Source organism: Choristoneura fumiferana, chromosome 25 (genome assembly GCF_025370935.1).
Source record: "Choristoneura fumiferana chromosome 25, NRCan_CFum_1, whole genome shotgun sequence".
NCBI lineage: Eukaryota > Metazoa > Arthropoda > Insecta > Lepidoptera > Tortricidae > Choristoneura > Choristoneura fumiferana.
The window spans coordinates 12,704,265-12,726,816 of record NC_133496.1 but is presented as its reverse complement, the minus strand read 5'-3'; the positions used below and the strand labels follow the sequence as shown (position 1 = coordinate 12,726,816).

At 38.7% G+C, this 22,552-nt stretch overlaps 1 protein-coding gene across 1 annotated transcript; it reads right to left on the bottom strand.

The window, feature by feature from the left end:
• Positions 1–6,887: 6,887 nt before the first annotated feature.
• Positions 6,888–22,363, bottom strand: LOC141442417 (uncharacterized). The gene is made up of 5 exons (XM_074107393.1): positions 22,217–22,363; positions 19,722–19,809; positions 10,140–10,249; positions 9,277–9,457; positions 6,888–7,124 (listed from the first exon to the last, which is right to left on the bottom strand). The coding sequence occupies exons 1-5, from the start codon at positions 22,301–22,303 to the stop codon at positions 7,072–7,074; spliced, it is 519 nt and encodes a 172-aa protein (XP_073963494.1). The 5' UTR covers positions 22,304–22,363; the 3' UTR covers positions 6,888–7,071.
• Between the last annotated feature and the right edge of the window lie 189 nt (positions 22,364–22,552).

The window sequence follows — 22,552 nt, the reverse complement described above, 5'->3', positions numbered from 1 at the left end:
CCCACATCACATTGATTTGAGGACTAGGACAATGTTCATGACTGGCAAAATATCGCTAGATAGCTGCAAGCTTTTTATAACCGTGAGGTTTATTTTGATTGTTATTTCGAGATTTTATCCCTAGTTATCCCGTTGGAATATCGGGTCAAAAAAGTCACTTAAGTGTTATTCCAGATGTCCAGTTACCTACATACAAATTTCATGACTCTAGCCAGCGGTTATTATTCGAGATTTATCCCTATCCCGTGGGAATATCGAATAAATAGTAGCCTATGTGTTATTTCAGAGGTTCAGCTACCTAAACACTAAAATTTCATGGCTCTAAGCCCAGCGGTTTGTTATTTCAAGATTTTATCCCTAGATATCCCGTGGGAATATCGGGTTCAAAAAGTCACCTATGTTTTATTCCAGACGTCCAACTACTACATACCAAATTTCATGGCTCAAAGCCCAGCGTTGTTATTTCAAGATTTTATCCCTAGGTATCCGTGGAAATATCGGTCAAAAAGTCACCTATGTTTTATTCTAGAGTCCAACTACCTATACCAAATTTCATGACTCTAAGCCTAGCGGTTATTATTTCCGAGATTTATCCCTATCCGTGGGAATATCGGGATAAAAGTATCCTATGTTTTAATCAGGTTATAAACTAACTTCTGCCAAATTTCATCCAAATCCGTCTAGCCGTTTAAGCGTGGAAAAAGTAACAAACATACTCACTCACTCACTCACTCACTCACTCACTCACTCACAAACTTTCACATTATAATATTAGTAGGATAAGGTACAGTCTTCATTCCGAAATTGCGTTTGACTCATTTTCTTATTTAACCAATCACCAACGTAAACGTTAACAAACGGATCTTACATACCAACGCCGACATCTCACACAAACCTTCATTGGTGGCAAGTGTCCCATGATATGTATAATTTTAAATATTGTTTGAATTTACAGAGGAGAGAGTTTTAAAGTACACCAATCTTCATTATTCCACGGAAATAACTCAACGGCGGATTAAAGCAAAGTCAACTAACAAGAAATCTACACTAGATTCCCTGATGCATACATTGGATACCTTCATCGAGAGAAAGTATAAAGTTCCAGGACACAGACGAAGTCACAGGCTGCGACTGGTAGTTTCTATAATCTGAAATAGAATTATTCCGCATCCGAAACCTTCCAGTAAATGTAAATTTAAGAACAACAGTTCCGTTTCCTCCAACGCGATGGCGGCGAGGAAAGCCATTAGGGTCGCAGCAGCCGCCCAAGACTTCCGCGAGGAATAGGGGTGTCGATAGAGGGATAAAATAAGTTTATATTAAAAAACACTTTTATACAAGCTTTTATTACTTACTGTACTTTTTTTTGTCTGTTATATCATTGTCACCTCAACTACATTTTCGTTCCAAATTTCAAGCCAATGCCATTAACAGTTGAGGAGTTCGTTCAGCGGAGACAATCTTGGCCAAGCTGCCAGGATGTTACTACCAGAATAATTATATTAACACTAGATTTACATAACTTCACTGCTTTGAAAAATTCTCGTATCTAAAACCAATACGTCAACAAAATTCTTCTCCTTTTATTCTTTCTTTCATAAAGTTACCTCAGAAAATTATCTATTTTGAGGTGAGAGTTTTTTTTAAAGTAGTGCTTGACGATAAGTATGTCAAATTTTAAGTCAATCCGACCAAAGGAAGTGCGTTTTAACTCGCATGATTTGACCTGCATTTACATACATAAATATATAATGTACCTACATACATTGCAAGTTAAATAAAAGGTTGTAATAAATTTCAGTTAAAAAATACAATGAACTAAAAGAGAAAAGAGAAGACATTTATTCACATTTACAAAGACATACAAATACAACAAAATAGAAGAAAGAATAAATAGGGCAAATTCTGCACAAACACAAATTTCTTGCATAAACGTCATCATAAGATCGCGGGTGAGGAAAGGAATTGTTTTAATTAATTTATCTGGTTTGTTCTAAAGTCACGTCTTGAAATTATTTCTTAATGGTGTCAAGCCTATCCTCAACCTACCTTATTAACGTGACCTTTACGATAATAATATACAAGGAGGCGTCCTTATTACGAGCCGCTGGCGTTCATTTCCTCCCGGGATTTCCGCGATCTCACCCCGGAAGCCGGAATATGGATCTACGAGACGATTGAGACGCACTGATGGGGCTTTACACAGACGTCGATTAATATTAAGTATAGAACGACTGGCTGGAATAAACCTTTCCCATCGTATTTTCTCGAAAATTTTCGGATTTCTCATGCCGCTTCTGTCAGCCTTACCTGCGGGGTTGATGATGATTATGTGTTCCTGTTATCCCTCACTATCACTAGGGACATAGGGCTCGTAGAAGAGTTTCCCATTTGGCTCGATCTTGCGCGGTTTCCTTTTAGCTCTTCCCAGCCGAGACCAATTGAGCCAGCCTCCTTCTCAACTGATCGCCTCCACGTGGTCCGAGGACGTCCTGGCCGTCTTCTGCCAGTAGATTGCCAACAGAGACCCTGCTTGAGCAGGCGGAGACCTGCGGGGTTACTTTAGGATATTTTGGGGCTATATACTTTGATAGATTTAAAGTGGTTATAAAAACGCAAATATTCATAGCTCGATTGAGCAAATGAAGTAAAAAGTTAGGTAAATTATAAAGGTATGTTACTGCCACAGATGGTCTAAAAAATAAGGACGTGGCGTAAAAACTGTTTTCCAAAGTAGCCCCTGCATTTTAAAGAAACCCCATTTTACGTTAAAATTACTATGTTTTTTTCTATTGTGACAAGAAAACCATCCATACAAATGTATGATTAATTTTCGTGTCACAATGGAAAACTTAATTGTTATTCTAACTGCTTGCGTTCAGGTGTGCAACTTCTTGGTCTTCACCCAGATATCAAGATAGCGTATTAATTACAGCGATTAATAATCGATATTATGTAGCGTTGCTAACATCTATTTAAGTTAAGATTTTTATTCGATCTTTATTTATACTTCATTCTCTATGCAATTTGACCGTGAATTATATTATAACATCTATCTAACATCTCAAACTAGTCAGTAATAAATAAAGTATTTTTTTTTATACAAACAATAATTTGTAGACACATAGTTTTGGAAGTCATACCTATATAATGTAATGTTCGTCATAATTTTTAACCCCCGACGCAAAAAGAGCTATGTGTGTCTGTCTGTGGCACCGTAGCTCTTAAACGGGTAGACCGATTTGAATTCGGTTTTTTATGGTTCTTAGACACGTTTTATCAAAATCGGTTCGGCCGTTTTCGAGATATTGAACTTTGAAGTGACAAAGTCGGGGGTTTTCCAACTATTTGTTGTTTAGGTTATTGTTAAACGACAATTACACTATACCTACTTGGTTTGGATAGGTATTTAACTAAATGTTAACAAACTTCAGCTCCCAGATTGGGTAAATTCAAGGATTTTAAACATTATACTTATCTATCATAACATAATATTAACAACTTTTTAGTTCCAAAATACAAACTGAGACATAGATGCACAGAAAAACCAGAAAAAGAGACCAGCACTGGGAATCGAACCCAGGTCCTCAGCATTCCGTGCTGCGTGCTTTAACCCCTACACCACTGGTGGACAGGAATCTAGACACGAATTTTTCCTATGCATACATATCTCAGGTTGCTTATTTCTACTTAAGCAGCAGCACTAGCGACATCTATGTGGCGTCGTCAGACGTCACACTCTTTCGGAACCAACCGCTCACCCAGACAAGAGATGTCGCTACTAAGCAATCAAATTATGATTGTTTTTTTTCTGTGCATCCATGTCTCATTTTGTATTTTCGATATGGTTTCACGGGATACCCGTAAAAGTAACAAATTTGGAGTTGAAATAAAAAATACAAAAAGACTCCAAAAAACCAATCATAATTTTTTTAGTTATCTATCATTGTAATACAAACTAGACTAGTGTATTTCAATACAGAAATGTAAATGTTTAGATAGTTTAATGGGGAATTTCAATATTTAAGACACCAATTGAAGTTGTTTTGTTTACATTTAGTTAAATACCTACCTATCCAAACCAAGTATAAGTCGTTCGCCGCATGCTACATACGGCGACCGCAAAAGTGTAAAGAACACGGTAGTGAAGACGCCGTTCGTTGGCCAGTAGTTTGAAACAAGTTCGGCGACCGCATTAGGTGACCGTGTTAGGTGAACGACTCAGTGTAACCGCTGCTTTACTCATAATTTTTGTCCCGCTAGAACCGTTTATTTTACAGAAATTTTCGAATGGTCATCCTGTAGAGCTATATCAAGGTAAACATTGCGATGAAAGCTTTAGTTATCTGCGAAGCAATTCATTGGTGTGCGTGAAGTTCCCATTCCAAAATGGGCCCGTGTGGGAACTACGACCCAAGTCTTGTCATACTGAGAGAAAGCCTGTGCTCAGCAGGGAGACGTAATAGGCTGGGATTATATATGTTTTTAAATCGAGCCTCAGACAGATTTTAAACTCTTTACCACCTAAAGAAGTTCTAAGAATCTTTCCAACGTAAATAACAATTCATAGCTTAATTGGCCCAGGATCGATTTGCTAGTGCCTCATCAATTTTGTAGCGAAGCCCGCAGTTTACGAGCTATCGATCGGTTGATGTACGAACATACATTATGGAGCGGCCTTTCGATGCATAATTTGGTCACTGCCAAATGATATTTGCCGAGACCGCGGCGAATTTAGTCTTGAATTATGACGGTATCGTTGTAGCTCTGAAAATGAAAGCAGGTGGTAGAACCTTGTGCAAGGTCCGCCCGGATTGCTACCACCATCTTGGTCGCTTGCACTGTTGTGTTTCGGCGTGGAGAGTAAGACAGCCGGTGAAATTACTGGCACTTGAGGTATCCCATCTTAGGCTCTAGGTTGACAACGCATCTGCAATCCCCGTGGTGTTGCAGGTGTCTATGGGCTGTGGTGATCTCTTAACATCAGGAGACCTACTTGCTCGTTTGCCATCCAGTAGAATAAAAAAAAAGAGTTGTTTGTTCCGTAAGTACTGTTATGGTGGCACTTCACTTGGTATTGCTTATTCGCGTTGCGTTAATGACATCTCCGTCACTCACGCTAGCAACAATATAGTGCATGTCTTTCACACACGCAAGTATTTCTGCGAATATGCCAAGTAAAGTGCCAGCATTAGAGTAAGAGCTAGTTCATAACAGTGTACAGTATACTTCGTTTTTTTAGCATTATATAAGCGATCTTGACGTGTCTTTTTATTGAAAAACACTATTGAAAAATAAGTCACAGTAAATATGTAATAAATTAGCAAGGACATTATGATTATTTACATGCTTTTGTAAGTAATAATTTTTTCACACCTCTCCTTCAGAAAAGTAACTCCCTTCCTGACGAGAGGGAGCAAAGTGCAACTTTTTTGTTCAAGGCTTTTCTAAGTGTTTTATTGCAAATGCTATTTTTTGAAGTTGATAATTGTAAAGCCGCGCCATTTTCTATTCTGGTTGTTCTTTAATAATATTTAGAATTTGTTTTTTTTTTAAGTTTCTTAATGCTCGGTGTGAAAAGTTGTATGAGCCACTCGGGAGCAAAATTATTTTCATCTTGGACGTTAACACTTGAATCCCTCGTTACGCTCAGGATTCTACTTTAGAATCCCTCGCTACGCTCAGGATTCTATTGTAGAATCCTTCGCTACATTCTGGATTCAATGTACGCCCTCGCCGTAAATACAGCATTTTGCTCCCTTGTGACACAAATAACTGTTACTGTTTTTAAAAAAACGTTTTTAATAAAAAGACTCGTCAAGATTTTTTACCCTTTATTTAATGCTAAAAAAAAACTAAGTATGGGTAACGTGATTTCAAGCGCGTTATACCTACAGTACCTAACGACCATACAAAGACCATAGTAAATTTATTTTTTCTAGAAAGAGATGGAATGCAAACTTCATTTGCTCGTGTCTTTCTTATTTTTCAACAGATATTGATGATTTTTACGTCAATTCCTTTAATTGTCCAGTTCTATATCAATTTCAATTTATTTAAAAGGCAATTTGTATGCCAGGCATATTTCCTGTTCTTGCCACGCATTGTATTTTTCAAAAAACACTTTTTTTCATTGCTACCGTATAAAGGGAGTTTCTAACCATGGTGCATGGTGCTTTAAATCCAGGGTTCAATTATGTCGCATAATTGAGCTATTATTGTTTTGCTTCTTTTTAAAAATATGACCAATGTTAATTTCTTATTTTTTTCATACAAATTTAATGCAATTTTCAATGTAAATAATAAATTGACGGTACGTAATTTTTTTTATCTTCATCATCATCATCATCAAAAGATATATTTTTTATATAAAAGTTAAATTTTAAAATTTAAACTTAATTTAAATTTATTTATTTTTTAAATTATTTTTTTACTACTAATACTAAATTGACGGCACATTAATTTTTTTTATCTTAGAGATGTCAAATAATGTCAAAAATCATTTCAAGGCCCCGTACCAAGAAGCAGCGATAACACCGCCGTGTCCGACACACGGATTTAACAGTTAAACTTTGAGGATCAATAAAATAACCTAATTTTAAGTTTTAGAAAATGTCACAATAGAATCGAACCTTCAATTTAAAGACCCATAACTAACGGATATATTCATATTAAATGATATTGTAACGGATAACTCACGTCTTAAACCGAGTTTAGCTCGACATGTTTCCGTTACAATATCATTTAATATGAGTGAGTCTTACGGTAGTTTCATGTTCAAAATAACGGATATATTATTAAAAATTGTATGAATAATTATAAATCTTTATTAGCTTAATGGAACCGTTTAAAAATAGTCTGTTAACATTATTGAGCTTAAGATAATGATTTCAAAACTACGACATAAATATAAATAAAATAGGCCGTTTAAATGTGTTTTGAATTTGCTACAGAAAACACCTAAACAGAATACAAAAATTGTGTTCGAGAAAGAAATTTTTCGGAATTTACACAATTACAGGATATTTGCAATTGTAGTACGTATTGTTTCATATTATAGACCCACAGGCGCTAGAACGTATAGGCACCGTATGTGTTAGTTACAGCAGCGAAATACAGCCATACTGCAACAAAAAAAAAACAAATACAGGTACGGTCAGGGACTTTAATTGATGAGCCATCATAGAACCTTTTCAAAGGAAAAGTCATAACGATTTTCCTTGTTAATTAATGCGATGTCACTATGACTTTTAGTGTGAAATATCGTCTTTACTTTAAAAAAAAACTCGTAGGTCAAAATAGACAATTTTCCTGAGTGAACTTATGGTTTACTAATGTTTCGGCGAATAACGTTTGGCAGCCTGTATTCATTTCCCAACCGTTTAATATTTCTGAAACAGTTAATATTTCAGACTAACCTAACCTAACCTAGAGGGTTCTACACGATGGCTCTGAAATAAATCCTGAAATATTTACAGTTTTAGAGTGCGAAATGAAAAGGTGCGAAATGAAACAGGTTGCTAAACGTTACGTTGCGAAAAGGCAGTACTCGGAACTTTATAGACATTACATCAAGGTTCAATTTTGTTGACATCTTGATTTAGATACGAGATTTATTCTAAGTAGTGACGATATTATGATTCCATGACGGCTCATGAGTTAAAGTCCTACACACCTACCTTGACCTACCATTTAATGAGGAGCATTTTTTACGGTTCCGTACCTCAAAAGGAAAAATGGAACCCTTATAGGATCTTATCGTATCTTATATTTAGGGGTCCTTGCGGATACACTTCGACCCGTAGGGATCTTTTGTGTAAACCCTTATAGGATCACTTTGTTGTCTGTCTGTCTGTCTGTCAATACCTACCCCTATAGCGCACAGAGTACAGTAGTTAAAAACCTATACAAACCTATTTCTGATTGTAAATACTAGAAACTTAAATTTGATATGAAGGTAGCTTTTATAGCACAACCAATGAGTAAAATCAAAATATGCCGATGACGGACTTTTAAAATATTGTAGCACCACTGTAATGACTCACATTCAAGCAATAAACGTTTTCATTCATTCATTCAAAATCAAAATATTACTTTTTATGACTACATCTAACTTACGAGAGGGGCTCTCCTAACACTGAATATTTATAGATACCTACTAGATTGTACGGAATCATTGGTGCGTTAGCATTGACTCGCACTTGGCCGGTTTAACGAGATAAAAATGGCAGAATTCTTTGTTTAAAGTTAAACGTGCACCCAAATACAAAACATACAATTATCGTAGTGTGTACTTCTTAGCTAAATGATTCTCAAATTCGCAAAAAAATTGAACTCGAGCCAAGACTTATGATTTTAAATATATTTTCCATTACATTAACATAATGGCAGCTAAGTCAAATGGTTGCCAAATAGTCGCAGGGGCAAAGGATGGTCTATTTTATATTGTATCTATTTGTCACTGGCTTTTGCCCGCGACTTCATGCACCATGCATTCGATTCATCATCATCATCATCATCACCCCAGCCTAAATACGTCCCACTGCTAGGCACAGGCCTTCTCTCAGGGCCTTAGTTCCCACGCGGACCCAGTGCGGATTGGGAACTTCACACACACCATTGAATTGCTTCGCAGGTGTGTGCAGGTTTCCTCACGATGTTTTCCTTCACCGTAAAGCTCGGGGTAAATTTCAAATGTAAGCCCGCACATGAATTTCGAAAAACTCAGAGGTGCGAGCCGGGGCTTGAACCCACGATCCTCTGCTTGAGAGGCCATAGGTCAAACCACTCCGCTACCACGGCTTCAATTTGATTATGTATTTGATGTTCGATTGTCTCCAAATTTCCGTATATGTTTGTTTGTACAAAATACAAAAAAATATCAATATCAAAGGAAAGTTATTTATTAGTTGTTTATTCATCGGAATTTGAAAAAAAAACTATTGTGGGTATTTTTATTTGAAAGCAGGTTTTCTAGGGATTGTTTTTAGACATGTTTTATCAAAATCCGTTCAGCCGTTTTTGAGATATTGAACTTCGAAGTGAAGTTTTTATTCATAAAACAAAAGAAACAGTTACTTTACTTCGCCTCGTTCCGGTCAGCTGTCTCCACCAGAGCTGTGCTGTGCGAGGCTAGGTAAATAAAGCGTTACAATTGGTTCATGAAAAACACATTCTTTCCAACACATCCTCGCACATCTCTGGTGGAAACAGAGCCTATATCAAATATAATACAGGCACGTAATGGACCATCTTCAAATATAGAAGAGTAATCACCGAACAGATAGATAGCGGTGGCGACCAGAAAGAACGCCGCCGAGAACCAGTCCATCCCGCTGAGGAGGCAGTTGGTGTCTTTGACCATGCACTCTATGGTCACGCAGGCGATTGTGCCCACCCCGATGATCACAATCGCCATGATGCCCCAAACAAACATCATCGCTAGGTCGTTTGAATCCTGCAATCAAAAGCAAATGCAATGAATTCTACTTAGAATTTTAATAAATAGGGCTAGGGTTTGTTAAGGAAGAAACCAAAGGGGACAGTAAAAAAAATGATTCAAGCATCCCGCAGAGTCCAACGGGAGAATGCATTGTTTCCGGTTTTCCAGCAAATGGCTGAAAAGCCTCTCTGGGTAGATAAGAAACTCTAGCTAACGTTATGTGCTACGTTGTTGCGAGTCTAACACGAGTCTAGACTTTAACTATACTCGAGTCTAGAATTAGGCTAACTAACTTGACAGTTCGTCTCACACAAATGTTGCCACAGTGCTGTAATATCGATATTAAAAAGAAACTTGATATCGATATCGAAAATACAAACTGAAATATAGATGCACAGAAAAACCAAAAAAATAAGACCAGCGCTGGGAATCGAACCCAGGTCCTCGGCATTCCGTGCCGTGTGCTATGCGTGTGCGTTTGTATTTTTGATATAGGTTTTACGGGATGACAGTAAAAGTAACAAAAAATTTGGAATTGGAATAAAAAATACAAAAAAGATTTCAAAAAACCAATCTTAACTTAATATCGATGTTAGAAAAAAAACTCAATACGAAATAATAATAAAATAAATCCTATTTTATATCCAACAGTGGAAGTGCTACGACTGATAATAATGATGATGGTGGTCAGCTGTACCGTTAGATTAGCAATCAGTAGTACAACTCCCATCGACATGAAGAGAACTGATGCCAGAGACACGCCAGTGCGCACCACTGTCCTCATCTCTCCCAATACATCACCTGAAGCTGTAAAAAATGATTGTTGACAATAAAAAAATAGACGGTCTAACTGACGATTATAAAGGTTACAGCTCATTAGAGCCACCCAAGCCGTGGTGGCCGAGTGGTTTGACATATGGCCTCTCAAGCAGAGGGTCGTGGGTTCAAACCCCGGCTCGCACCTCTGAGTTTTTCGGAATTCATGTGCGGAATTACATTTGAAATTTACCACGAGCTTTACGGTGAAGGAAAACATCGTGAGGAAACCTGCACAAACCTGCGAAGCAATTCAATGGTATGTGTGAAGTTCCCTGTATTAATAAGACTTTATTTATATTTAATGTGTTTTATTTAGTCGTAAGTTTACAGAGACAGATTCTTATATCCATATCATAATGTCACCATCTTGATATATCATAGATCAGAGAGAGTCAATCAAATTCGGAACCATAGATTATACAACATCTTCTCTCTTCTCAAAAAAAAAAAAAAACAAAGAAATAAAAAATCATACCATCATACATACATCATACCAACTAATACCATACCATCTCTAGTACTAATACCATCACTAAGTAGGTGATATAATCTTCTTGCCACTTGGGGGGCTGCACGTGTCGGCGTGGCCGTTGCTCAGGCGGGTTGATTGGCGCCTGCTCTGCTGACTGCGTGCTGTTCCCTGCTGGGGCGCCCACACTCAGGGCGTTAGCTGGCTTCTCTACTGTTTCCAGGCTGCCCGTTGGCGGTGTAGGGGACTCTGCCCTAGCTCTAATCATAATCGCAGTTCCTGAGACTGAAGTAGCTCTATCTGGCTCTAAAAACGGATCCACATGGTCCTTATGAGGCTTTATAAAAACTCGATTTCTACGGTATAGCCTTCCATCCACTTGAACTATATAAGATCTGTCTGTTGCTCTCCCAACTATTTTTCCAGGATACCATTTCTTGTCCATTTCAGGTTGCAGCTTAACAAATACTGACTGGTTTTCTATTAAGGGGGGCAGTGCTTGTGTTTTCTTGTCATAGTACATTTTGCTATTTATTTGTTTTCGCTTGATATAATCTGTCACATTCTGTACCACTTTAGGTTTTAGTTGAGAAAGTAGTAAAGGCATGCCTGATCTTGTTCTTCTAGAAAAAAATTTTTGAACTGGACTTTCTTCAGAGTTTGCTGATGGTATATTCCTTTGATGAAGTAGAGCATACCAGAAATCTTCTTTATCTTCAGCAGTTTTTAGCATGAGTTGCTTGGCCTTCTTAAGGCGCTGTACGTAGTGAAAACTACAATTTTAGAAAATATTTAAAATATACTTACACAATACTTACAACTGCAATTTTTTTATATGTATATTTTCAGTCTATTAGCTAGTTTTTGACTTCATCAAAAACACGATTGCTGACAAAAACCTCGATAGATTATTTTTTTGAAAAAGAGCCTTCGTTTACACGTTAAACCAAATATTATAAAAACTATTATGAATATCAACACAAAATTTGCTTTATTAAATAGTTTTTAGTAGATTTAGATTTATGCTTCATAGATTTTCAATAGGTTGAGTACATCAATCATACCAATTTATTTCGTCTTTGGCAAAATAAACGGTTCTAGCGCGCGGCGGCGGCCAAGTATTTCCCAGTCGCCAGTACACGCGTGTACGTAGTCGACGACGGACCTGTGCACATTTTTCTAACGCGCTAGTACTACTTTTGAGAGCAAATAATATGGGTAAACGCAGTATTAAAAAAGTTAAGCGAAAGAGGAAACGCATAAGTGAACTCAGAGCACATATGAGAAGCATTAGAGTACCTAAACGAAGTACCTACCACACACTAATCGACCGGCCGGAGTCGGGCCGAGTCAGCAGGGCTACTACGAAACTCCAAACTCGAAGTTCGTGTCGTGCGGTCCCTCTCTATCTCGTACTAAATAGTATAAGTGTCAGAGGGACCGCAACCCACGATCTTCGAGTTTCGTAGCAGCACTGCTGAGCGGATTTCACATTCGTACTACGACCGCAAGCTGGTTGGCGCGGGCCTCGGCTGCTCATGGAAGCGGACGGCTTCGTCCAGATTCTACCGCGACTGCCATACAAATTGTAGGCACGTTGTATAAACCTATACTACTCACGGCGAACATGCGGCGAACCTTGCGGCTACTATGAAACTCGAAACTCGAAGTTCGTATCGTACCATCCCTCTCGCTCTCGTATTAAATAGTATAAGTGTCAGAGGGACCGCAACCCACGATCTTCGAGTTTCGTAGCAGCCCTGCTGAGCGGATTTCACATTCGTACTACGACCGCAAGCTGGTTGGCGCGGGCCTCGGCTGCTCATGGAAGCGGACGGCTTCGTCCAGATTCTACCGCGACTGCCATACAAATTGTAGGCACGTTGTATAACCTATACTACTCACGGCGAACATGCGGCGAACCTTGCGGCTACTACGAAACTCGAAACTCGAAGTTCGTATCGTACCGTCCCTCTCGCTCTCGTATTAAATAGTATAAGCGTCAGAGGGACCGCACGACACGAACTTCTAGTTTCGAGTTTCGTAGTAGCCCTCCTTGATCCCTTTGACAGTTTCACTGACATTTTTGATAGTAGATGCAACAGTTTCGATCTAAGTTTAGATTTTCTCACTTTTTTGCAGGCAAAGGTAATATCTTGCATTCAGCCAAGTTATTTAACATAAATTATTTTAATAAAATAAGATGGTTGCACTTGGTTGCACTAGTAAATTATTGACAAAACATGTACTCCAACTGCAATCCGGCTGCAAAATGGGAGTTTGGATGCAGTTATTGCGCAGTTAGTACAACTGCACCAGCACTGGACCCGACTGTCAGAGGACTGCATTCCAACTGCCATTTTAGGCAGTCGGAGTGCAGTTCTTACGCAGTTCTGATGTAGTTCTGCCATTTTACAGCCGGATTGCAATTGGAATGCGGTCCGTGTGTACCAGACCGTACATTACGACGCCTACCGCCTACCTTATCAGCGACTTATTTATTATAGGGACTTCGATTTGTAATTTACCTTCACGTAAATCAAGATTGGTTTTTTGGAATCTTTTTATATTTTTTATTTCCATTCCAATTTTTTTTCTCTTACGGTCATCCCGTAAAACCTAAATTGAAAATACAAACTGAAATATAGATGCACCGAAAAACCAGAAAAATAAGACCAGCACTGGGAATCGAACCCAGGTCCTCGGTATTCCGTACCGCGTGCTATACCGCTACACCACTGCTGGTCCACCAGCAGTGACCAGCGGTGGTGGTTGACCGGCAGTGGTGTAGCGGTATAGCACGCGGTACGGAATACCGAGGACCTGGGGTCGATATCCCAGTGCTGGTCTTATTTTTCTGGTTTTTCGGTGCATCTATATTTCAGTTTGTATTTTCAATTTTGAAATTAGTTTGTCTTTAATTTTTTCTCCCAAAATGTATCATCTTTAAGTAAAAGTGAAATGAAGTGCCCGGACTTGAAAAATGTATCAAAGAAAACGAAATTCAGATGTAGAATTATGAAAAGGAACTAAAACTACTGAAATTAACAAAAATAGTAACTGGTATGACCAGATCCAAGGTCTCCATGTCACGTGTCGAGCACAGTGTATATTTGCTGTGTGGAGTGGTGAAAATCATCACCTCAAAACAGTAATCATACTTATAGATGATACATTTTGGGGAAAAAAATGAAAGACAAACTAATTTCATTTTATATGGACTGGTTACTACCCGAAATTGTTGATTCCCGTCGAGCTCGGGAATGCCACTAAGGAAAAAGAATCTTCATGAAAAATAACTGTAGAACCTCCTCTGACTGAAGAAAAAGAACTTTCTTCTACATATCTATACTTTTCAAGCGACGAAAATAGCGAAAACATCGCTTCATGCTCCAGACAATCAACTTTGGAATCTCCTCTGACTGAAGATAAATAACTTTCTCCTACATATCCATACTTCTCAAGTCATGAAAATAAGAAAAGCATCGCTTCATGCTCCAGACAACTTTGGAAGAGCTATAAATTTATTTAAAACTAATTGTTGCCGTCGACTGCGTCCGCGCGGAATCCGATTTAGAGCAATTTTTTATTATATCCAAAAATATTTATTTTCCGTAACATAAAGTATCCTAAATGTTGACCAGACTAATAAGCTATCTAACTAACTAATTTGGCTCAGGGACCCAAAGAGGGTCTTGGCCTCCGAAACAAGAGCATGCCATCTGTCATATCTATCTATCGACCTATTCAGTCTAAATGTCTATCCATTACCTACGTTACAAATCAAACTGTGGGCATGAAGAGGCATAAATAATTTGTTTATTACCAAGACTATTCATATTAAACGAAGATTTTCTTTATTAAACCAAAAAAATGTGTAATTATAATTTTAAGGAAAAATCCGGAATTCACATTAACCAGAATACGGTTACAAACAGAATAAGGCCGTCAACGGGCTGCGTGACAGACGCGCGAGTCGCCCCGCATTCGCCTCCACCGCGTCGTCTGCTTCACCCCCTCAAATACCGAAAATTCTTCTATAAGCGCGCCTTAACTGTAATTTCAGCTTTCCCGTTAGACTTCGGATAGTGAGGGGAAGAAGTCACATGATGGAATTTCCAGGCTTCTGCAAATTTTTTGAATTCTTGATTTACAAAGTTTGTGGCTCCATCTGTAATTACTTTCTGGGGAACCCCATATCGTGCGAAATTCTTTTTACAGATAGCTATAACATTATGTGCAGACAAGTCACTTAGATCATCCAGTTCATAAAAATCTGAGTAATGGTCTATTGTTATTAAATATCTTCGTATTTTATTGCTTGACCTTATTTCAAATGCATCCATAGAAATTATTTGGAATGGATATTCTGGTATCTCAATACTAATCATCGGCATGGATCTTTGGCAGTACGAATGTTTCAAACAGGTAGCACAAGATTCAACATGATTTATTATTTCTTTAGTCATTCTAGGCCAAAATACATTGTGCCGTGCTACACGAAGACTGTTCACCACTCCATTATGACTCTGATGTATAATTTTTGTTATATACTTTCTTAAAGCTCCCGGAATTAACATTTTCCCATTCCTAAAAATAATTCCTCTGTCAGTACTGAGTTCATGTTTGTATTTAAAATACTGCTTCAATTCAGGAGGCATACTATTTTCATACTTAGGAAATCCCTTTATTATGTATTCTGTCAATGACTTTAGGTTGCTATCTGCAATAGTTGCTTCCTGGATCTCTTCAATAATTTTGTCAGATACCTTCAAATAATTAGTTTCTTTCATGTTTTGAATTGTTTTGAATATTTTATATTCTTCAGATACTTTTTCTATGTTGTCCATGTAGTTCTTGTCCTGACTGTATGGAATTGGTGATCTAGATAGCATATCTGCTACATTGTTGTTTTTTCCCTTTACATATTCTAGATCAATACTATACCTTTGCAGAATCATGAGCATAAGCTGAAGTCTTTTTGGTGCTTGTGACAATGGTTTACTAAATATGTTTATCAGGGGTTTGTGGTCTGTCTTCACAATGGTTTTATGACATCCATTAATATATTGATCAAAACGGGTACATCCAAAGACAACAGCTAGCATTTCCTTTTCAATTTGTGCATACCGTTTTTCAGTCTTTGTAAGTGTCCTGGACGCATAGGCAATTACTTGATTCTCTTGGTAGATGACTACGCCCAAACCCTCACTACTGGCATCACACTCCATTGTGACCGGTTTGTTCATTTCAAAATACTTCAGGGATTTGAGATCTGAAATTATATTCTTTAGTTTCTGGAACTCCGCTTCTTCTGCAACAGACCATTTCCATATAGCATCCTTGTAAGTGAGTTGCCGGAGATTTTTTGCTTCATAACTGAGATTCTTTATATAGCGACTGAGATATGTTATCATACCCAGAAAACATAATACTTCTTTTTTGGAGGTTGGGGTTGGCATGTTCCTGATGGCTGTAACCTTTGACTCATCAGGTTCCAGTCCATGATCTGTAAGTATATGACCAAAAAATTTCACTGATGTTTGTAACAGATTTAACTTGTCTTTGTTTAATTTGCAGTTTGCTTCACATAGCCGGATTAAAAGATTCTCTAGGTTTCTATTGTGATCTTTTGTTGCCTCAGTCATGTTTTCACCAACCCCATAGATGAGAATGTCATCAGCCATGACCTCTACTCCTGATAGGCCACTTAACAATGAAGTTAATCTTTGTTGAAAAATTTCAGGTGCTGCAGATATGCCAAAAGGAAGCCTTTTCCATCTGTACCTACCAAAAGGTGTCCAGAATGTTGTAAGTTTACTGCTTTCTTCTGTGAGATTAACATGCCAGAAGCCTTTCTTTGTGTCCACTGTACTGAAGACTTTAGCATTTCCCAGTTCTGGTAAAATTTCATCCAATGTTGTGAATTGATAATTGGGACGTTTTATTGCTTTATTCAGTGGAATAGGATCCAGGCATATTCTGAATTTATTATCTCTTTTGACAACTAAAATATTATTTACCCATGCTGTGTGTTCTGTTTCCTGGGTGATAATATCTTCTTTCTCCAATCTCAGCAATTCATCTTTTAAGACCTCTCGCAATGCCATGGGGACACGACGAGCAGCTTGGATGGAAGGCGGTACAGTTTTATCAATTTCTATAGTGGCATCACCTGAAAATTTACCATAACCTTGAAATACCTTTTCATATTTTTTTATTATATTTTCTGCTTCCCTTCTGTCTATTTTTTCATTGGGAATTTGGGACAGGCCTTTGCAATATTTGATGAAGCCTAACTTGTAACATGCTTTTTCAGATAAAAGTGGTCCATGGTCGAAATCAACCACAGAGAATCTTATCTTATATCTTTGATTATTAATCACACACAAGAGATAAATGTCACCCATTACTTTTAAAGAGTGTCCACCTATTGTGCTAAGTCTTGATTTAGAAGGGAACATCTGAGGTTTTTTAGTTTCAAGAATTTTCTTACATGCTTCATAGCCTATTAAACACATCTGCGCTCCAGTGTCTAGTTGAAAAAGGTAAGGTTTCAGCATATTATTTACCTCTACATGCATTTCACCATGCACCGAACCGGATCTCTTGCTTCGTACCACTTTCCCAATGTGTAACTCTTCTTCATCTGATGAGAAACTATCTTCGACTTCTTTAATATATTTCTTACTCTTTTTCTTGCATACTTTTTTATTGTGATTATATGCACCACAATTTTGGCATTGTTTTCCATAAGCGGGCACAATTTTTACTGAAATGTGAGATTCTCCACAAAACTTACAAACGTTCTTTCCCTTTGATGTTGACACCTTATTAATTTCTTTCTCTGACTTTGCAAAACAAGTAGCTGATCAGAAGTAGCTTCTGCCGATCTGCACATATCAATAGCTAGTGTCAGGTCTAACTTTTCAGCCTTCAACAGTTCTTTTTTTAGGTTGCTGTCCATGATGCCTACTACTATCCTATCTCGAAGAAGGTGCTGTTCAAATTCCTTGTATTCACAAGTGCTTATTAGCTTCTGAAGGTCCAATAAAAGCTGTCAAACCGCTCATTTTCCTTCTGTATTCGAGAGTTAAACATAAAGCGATTATAAATAACATTTCGCTTTTTCACCATGCGATCCCGAAGAACTTCCATCACCTCTTTGGTACTTCTCTTCGTTGCATCAGCCACATCAAATAAATATTTGTTATTAGCAGCAGCACCGATAGCGCTAAGCAGAAGACTCGCCTTTTGTGACTCGCGCTCCGTGCCCCATTTCTCCATACCCGTGGCGGCCACATAGTTTGCCCAACCATCTTCGAATGTCTTAAACGCTGCCGAAGTCTCGCCAGAAATGCTTAGAGGCGGGGGCCATGGGACGTGAACATCACTTTTCATTTTATTATTGGATAATTCTGAAATTTGCGTCCGCATGTTGGCCAGCAATTCCGTTTGAGTTTTGAGTATCTCGGTGAGGGCCTCCATTTCTTTTGACATTTTTCTTAATTTCTTCTGACACCATGTATTAATAAGACTTTATTTATATTTAATGTGTTTTATTTAGTCGTAAGTTTACAGAGACAGATTCTTATATCCATATCATAATGTCACCATCTTGATATATCATAGATCAGAGAGAGTCAATCAAATTCGGAACCATAGATTATACAACATTCCCAATCCGCACTGGGCCCGCGTGGGAACTACTGCCCAAGCCCTCTCATTCTGAGGGGAGGCCTGTGCCCTGCAGTGGGACGTATATAGGCTGGGATGATGATGAGAGCCACCCGGCACCCGACCAACACCGCTTCGACATTCGGTGACCACTCGTTGTCGACAGGTGGTGCACGCGCGGACGGCGCACACGGCGCAATGACGAGTGACCTAGCGCGGACCATGAATTTTCGAGTAGGGGGGATGAAACGGGGGGAGGGGAGTGGAGAGCGCCGCATCGCAAGCGTACGGGCAGCGAGTGTTCCACTCAATAGTACATTGTGTCTTAAAGGCGGTAAATAAGGAATTACGAACGAGATTCTATTATAAGCCCGAAGTCGAAGACTGAGGGCTTTAATGAGTCGATGTTCGTAATTCTAGTACCGCCCGTGCGACATACAATGTTTTTCATCACATTTGCGAGTAAAATTTTATATTTGTAAAAGAGAAAATATAATTGTTCCAAACATTGGCGATACGGAGCTGTGCTCTTGGTAGCGCCGCCCTCTACCTCCCTCAGCATGCGCCGCAACGTGCGTGTGCATGTAGACCATGTGGTCCTGCAGCAGCAGCGCGCGCACGGGCACGGCGCAGCAGTACAAGTACGCACATTGACTCATTTACCGACCTTGGGCTTCATGACAAGAAAATTAGTACGCGCAATGACTCATTTACCGACCACGGGTTGTCATGAATGACAAGCACATTAAGGTCGAGGGTTTTATTTGGGGGGTTGCAACCAAGGTAGCCTGCATGTTATGACACTGTTTACGAGCAAGTGTGATGAAAACATTTTTTTTTGTTGTTTTTGTTTTAAATCTGCAATCAGTCGCCAGACTATAATCAGATGAGGTGTATGAAGAATGGCGGTATGTACATTTAGAGACCATTACTTAAATAATGTGGTTACATTTTAATATTTTAACCACACTGGCATTTTGCAGCATTCCTGAAGATAGAGAACTGGAGTGATGGGTGAGGCGAAAATATTTGGAATATATATTTTATCAAACTGGGTGAAAATTAACAGTCGTAGCGACAAAAGAAATACTGTTCTAGGGATACAGTCGTTTGTCAGACAGACGGACAACGAAGCGACCCACTGAACTCAGCCTTCGGGCACGAAACCTTAAAAAATACTACTTTCTTGATTTTTGAAAACGAACTTAGAAATTTAACAAAATTCTGGATCTTTAAGACTTATTCGCGCGGCCAAAGTACTGGATAAAAGTTAGTCTCTATTCTTTTCATTAACAAGAGTGAGACAAAACTTACCGGACAACCTTGAAAGCCCAATACTCAATTCTTTGTAGCTTGTCCCAGTTTTCTTGACGAGGACACTCATAGCGACTGTACCAGTCATCTGCAATCAACAGGCTGGTGTCTTAAAAAAAGGAATTAGTCCGTACTAGATTAACAGAAACTATTGAAAACAAAAATTAAAAGTGGTAATTTGCGAGTTGGAATCGCCCACTAAGGGTTCCGTACCATTTTTTATATGCAAAATTAGACATTAGCAAAAAAACGGCAAAAAAATTGTTGTATGGGAACCTCCCTTAAATATTTATTTTATTTTAATTTATTTATTTATTTTTAAATTGATTATACTACTAATTATTCTGTGAATATTTCAAGCGTCTACCTGTTGCCGTTATTAATCAAACAAAAAACGGCAAAAATAATCACGTTCGGAGCGGGCCCCCTAAAATATTTATTTTATTCTGTTTTTAGTATTTGTTGTTAGCGGCCACACAATACACAATACAATAATCTGTGAAAATTTTAGGTGTCTGACTATTACGGCTCAAGAGAAAGAACCCTATGACAGACGGACAGACAGGACAGACAGAGAGCGGAGTCTTAGTAATAGGGTTCTGCTGGCACGCTTTGGGTATGGAACCCTAAAAAAGGTATACCCAGTTAAAGTTCAGCGTTCACTTTTTAGCACGGCCTCCTGAACTTCCACGAGCTTCATCGTTGTCGGTTTTTGTTAGATTGGAAAAAGAAAAATTACGTGTCCAACATTTTTTGATTATAATCTATGTAACTGACGCACTAAATAATGTAGTTCATGTAGGTGGTATAAAATAATTAGTCCGGCATTTTTTTTTCGCGAACAGGCACGAACGCCATTTTACTGTGCCAATAGCCGGCGGAGACGAACGAGCTCGGGCGAGCCATACGCGGCTGTGCCGAAAGACGAATGAAGAAATTAGAATATTGTGAGTTTTTGCTCGGCCGAATGTTGCTCCAATTTTGTGCCCAAAACAGAACCTTTGGCTGAAACATGATTTTTAAGCCGAAACGTGCCGAAACTGAAACTTCAGGCGGACATAAGTTACATTTGGCGTTTACCAAATACTTACGGCAGACTGCAGCGTTCTTTGCACTGTTACGGTGACCGCTCGTTAAGCTGCGTACGGATAGTGCGTTCCTGTGTTACGCGTAGTCGGGATACGCAGTCCACGCGTACATTGGATACGCGTACAGCTCCTGTACGGACCGCCGCGATCCTGAACGCGAGGTCAATCGATCCATAGAGCTGCGAGCCTCAGTCAATGACTGAGAATGCATTTTGCCGTCTAAATACAGCGTTCATGGGCGTGCGCGACCGCTCTGACGCGCAACCAAAAACCGCCTGATGGCGGCTCGCTGCGAGCCGAGCTCGCGCGGCACGCGTTCCTCTAAAGTGTACGCATAGCTGCAAGTACGGACATGGTGTTCCAGGTCACGCGTAATCGACTGCGCGTACAGTAGTACGCGCAATCCGTACGCAGCTTCACTTTCACCAAAAGACTTCTACCAAAAGACTGAAAATAATTAAAAACGCACTATACCATCGAACCGATTGCTACACTGCCTCAAGCTGCTCTAGCCCGAAGTCATGATCAAGTTATGCAGATATCATGATGATGATTATGATGAATGTTATTTAAAAAAAAACCGGGCAAGTGCGAGTCGGACTCGCGCACGGAGGGTTCCGTACACATTTATAGGTTTGTAAATGTAAACGGGAATCGTGCCTTGAAGTTATTTCTCGCTTTTTCAGTGATTTAACATCCAGTGTATGCAGAGCCCTACTCTTAAGCAAAATGTACTCAATGTGGGGTCAGATTATATTGGACATTGATATTTACAGACAGACATAAAAAAAATCGAGATTTTGAGACTTTTATAGTTGGTTGTGTTATAATAGCTACTTTCGTACCAAATTTCAAGATCCTGAGTTCACGGGAAGTACCCTGTAGGTTTTATTCCCTTGCGAATTTCGAAAATTTGCGGAAATATGCAGCATAAACGGCTGCATCTTTTGATTACGTTGGCTTAGAAGTTTGATTTTTTCACAGCTCCAAGGTACAGTAGACCTCAGTATATGATATAAATTTCAGCTTGATACCTCTACGCGTTCCTAGAAAAAGGGTCTTGACAGACAGGGCCCTTTTGAGGTACGGAACCCTAAGAAACTCGCGTACACTGTTAAATAACCGCGGTAGCTATCGTAAAATACCTTACCTTTCACACTTTGCAAACTATTGAAAACTAGGCTTCACTATAATCTTTAAAGTTTTAAGATGAATTAACGCGGCGGTGAAGTAAAATGAAATCCAAGAAAAAGTTGTAAAATAAACGGATCACGAGGTGTAGCACGTAAAGTATCATTTTGAAGTATTTTATTATATTTTTTTCAATTTTAACCGGTCTATTTTCCTTCCGCGGCAAGGCTTCAATTTTGAATACTAGACGAGATTGATATTTTTGTGTTTACTTACTATGGCTAAAACAGCTATAAATATTAATCCGACTCTTATAGGAACTATGAAGCAGCATTTTTGAACCTCTGGAAATATTTCGCACATTTTAATTTATAAATTGATGTTTAAAAATAATAAACCAACGTCATTTCTTAGTCATTTCTACTTGAATATATCAGTGTCAGGAAGACATTATAGACCAAAGACAATAAATAGTCGGATGATAAAATATACGAGTAAATACGTAATGTACGTTTTGCAGGTGGTAGGACCTTGTGCAAGGTCCGCCCGGATTGCTACCACCATTTTGCTCGCTAATCCTGCTGTGAAGCAGCAGTGCTTGCACTGTTGTGT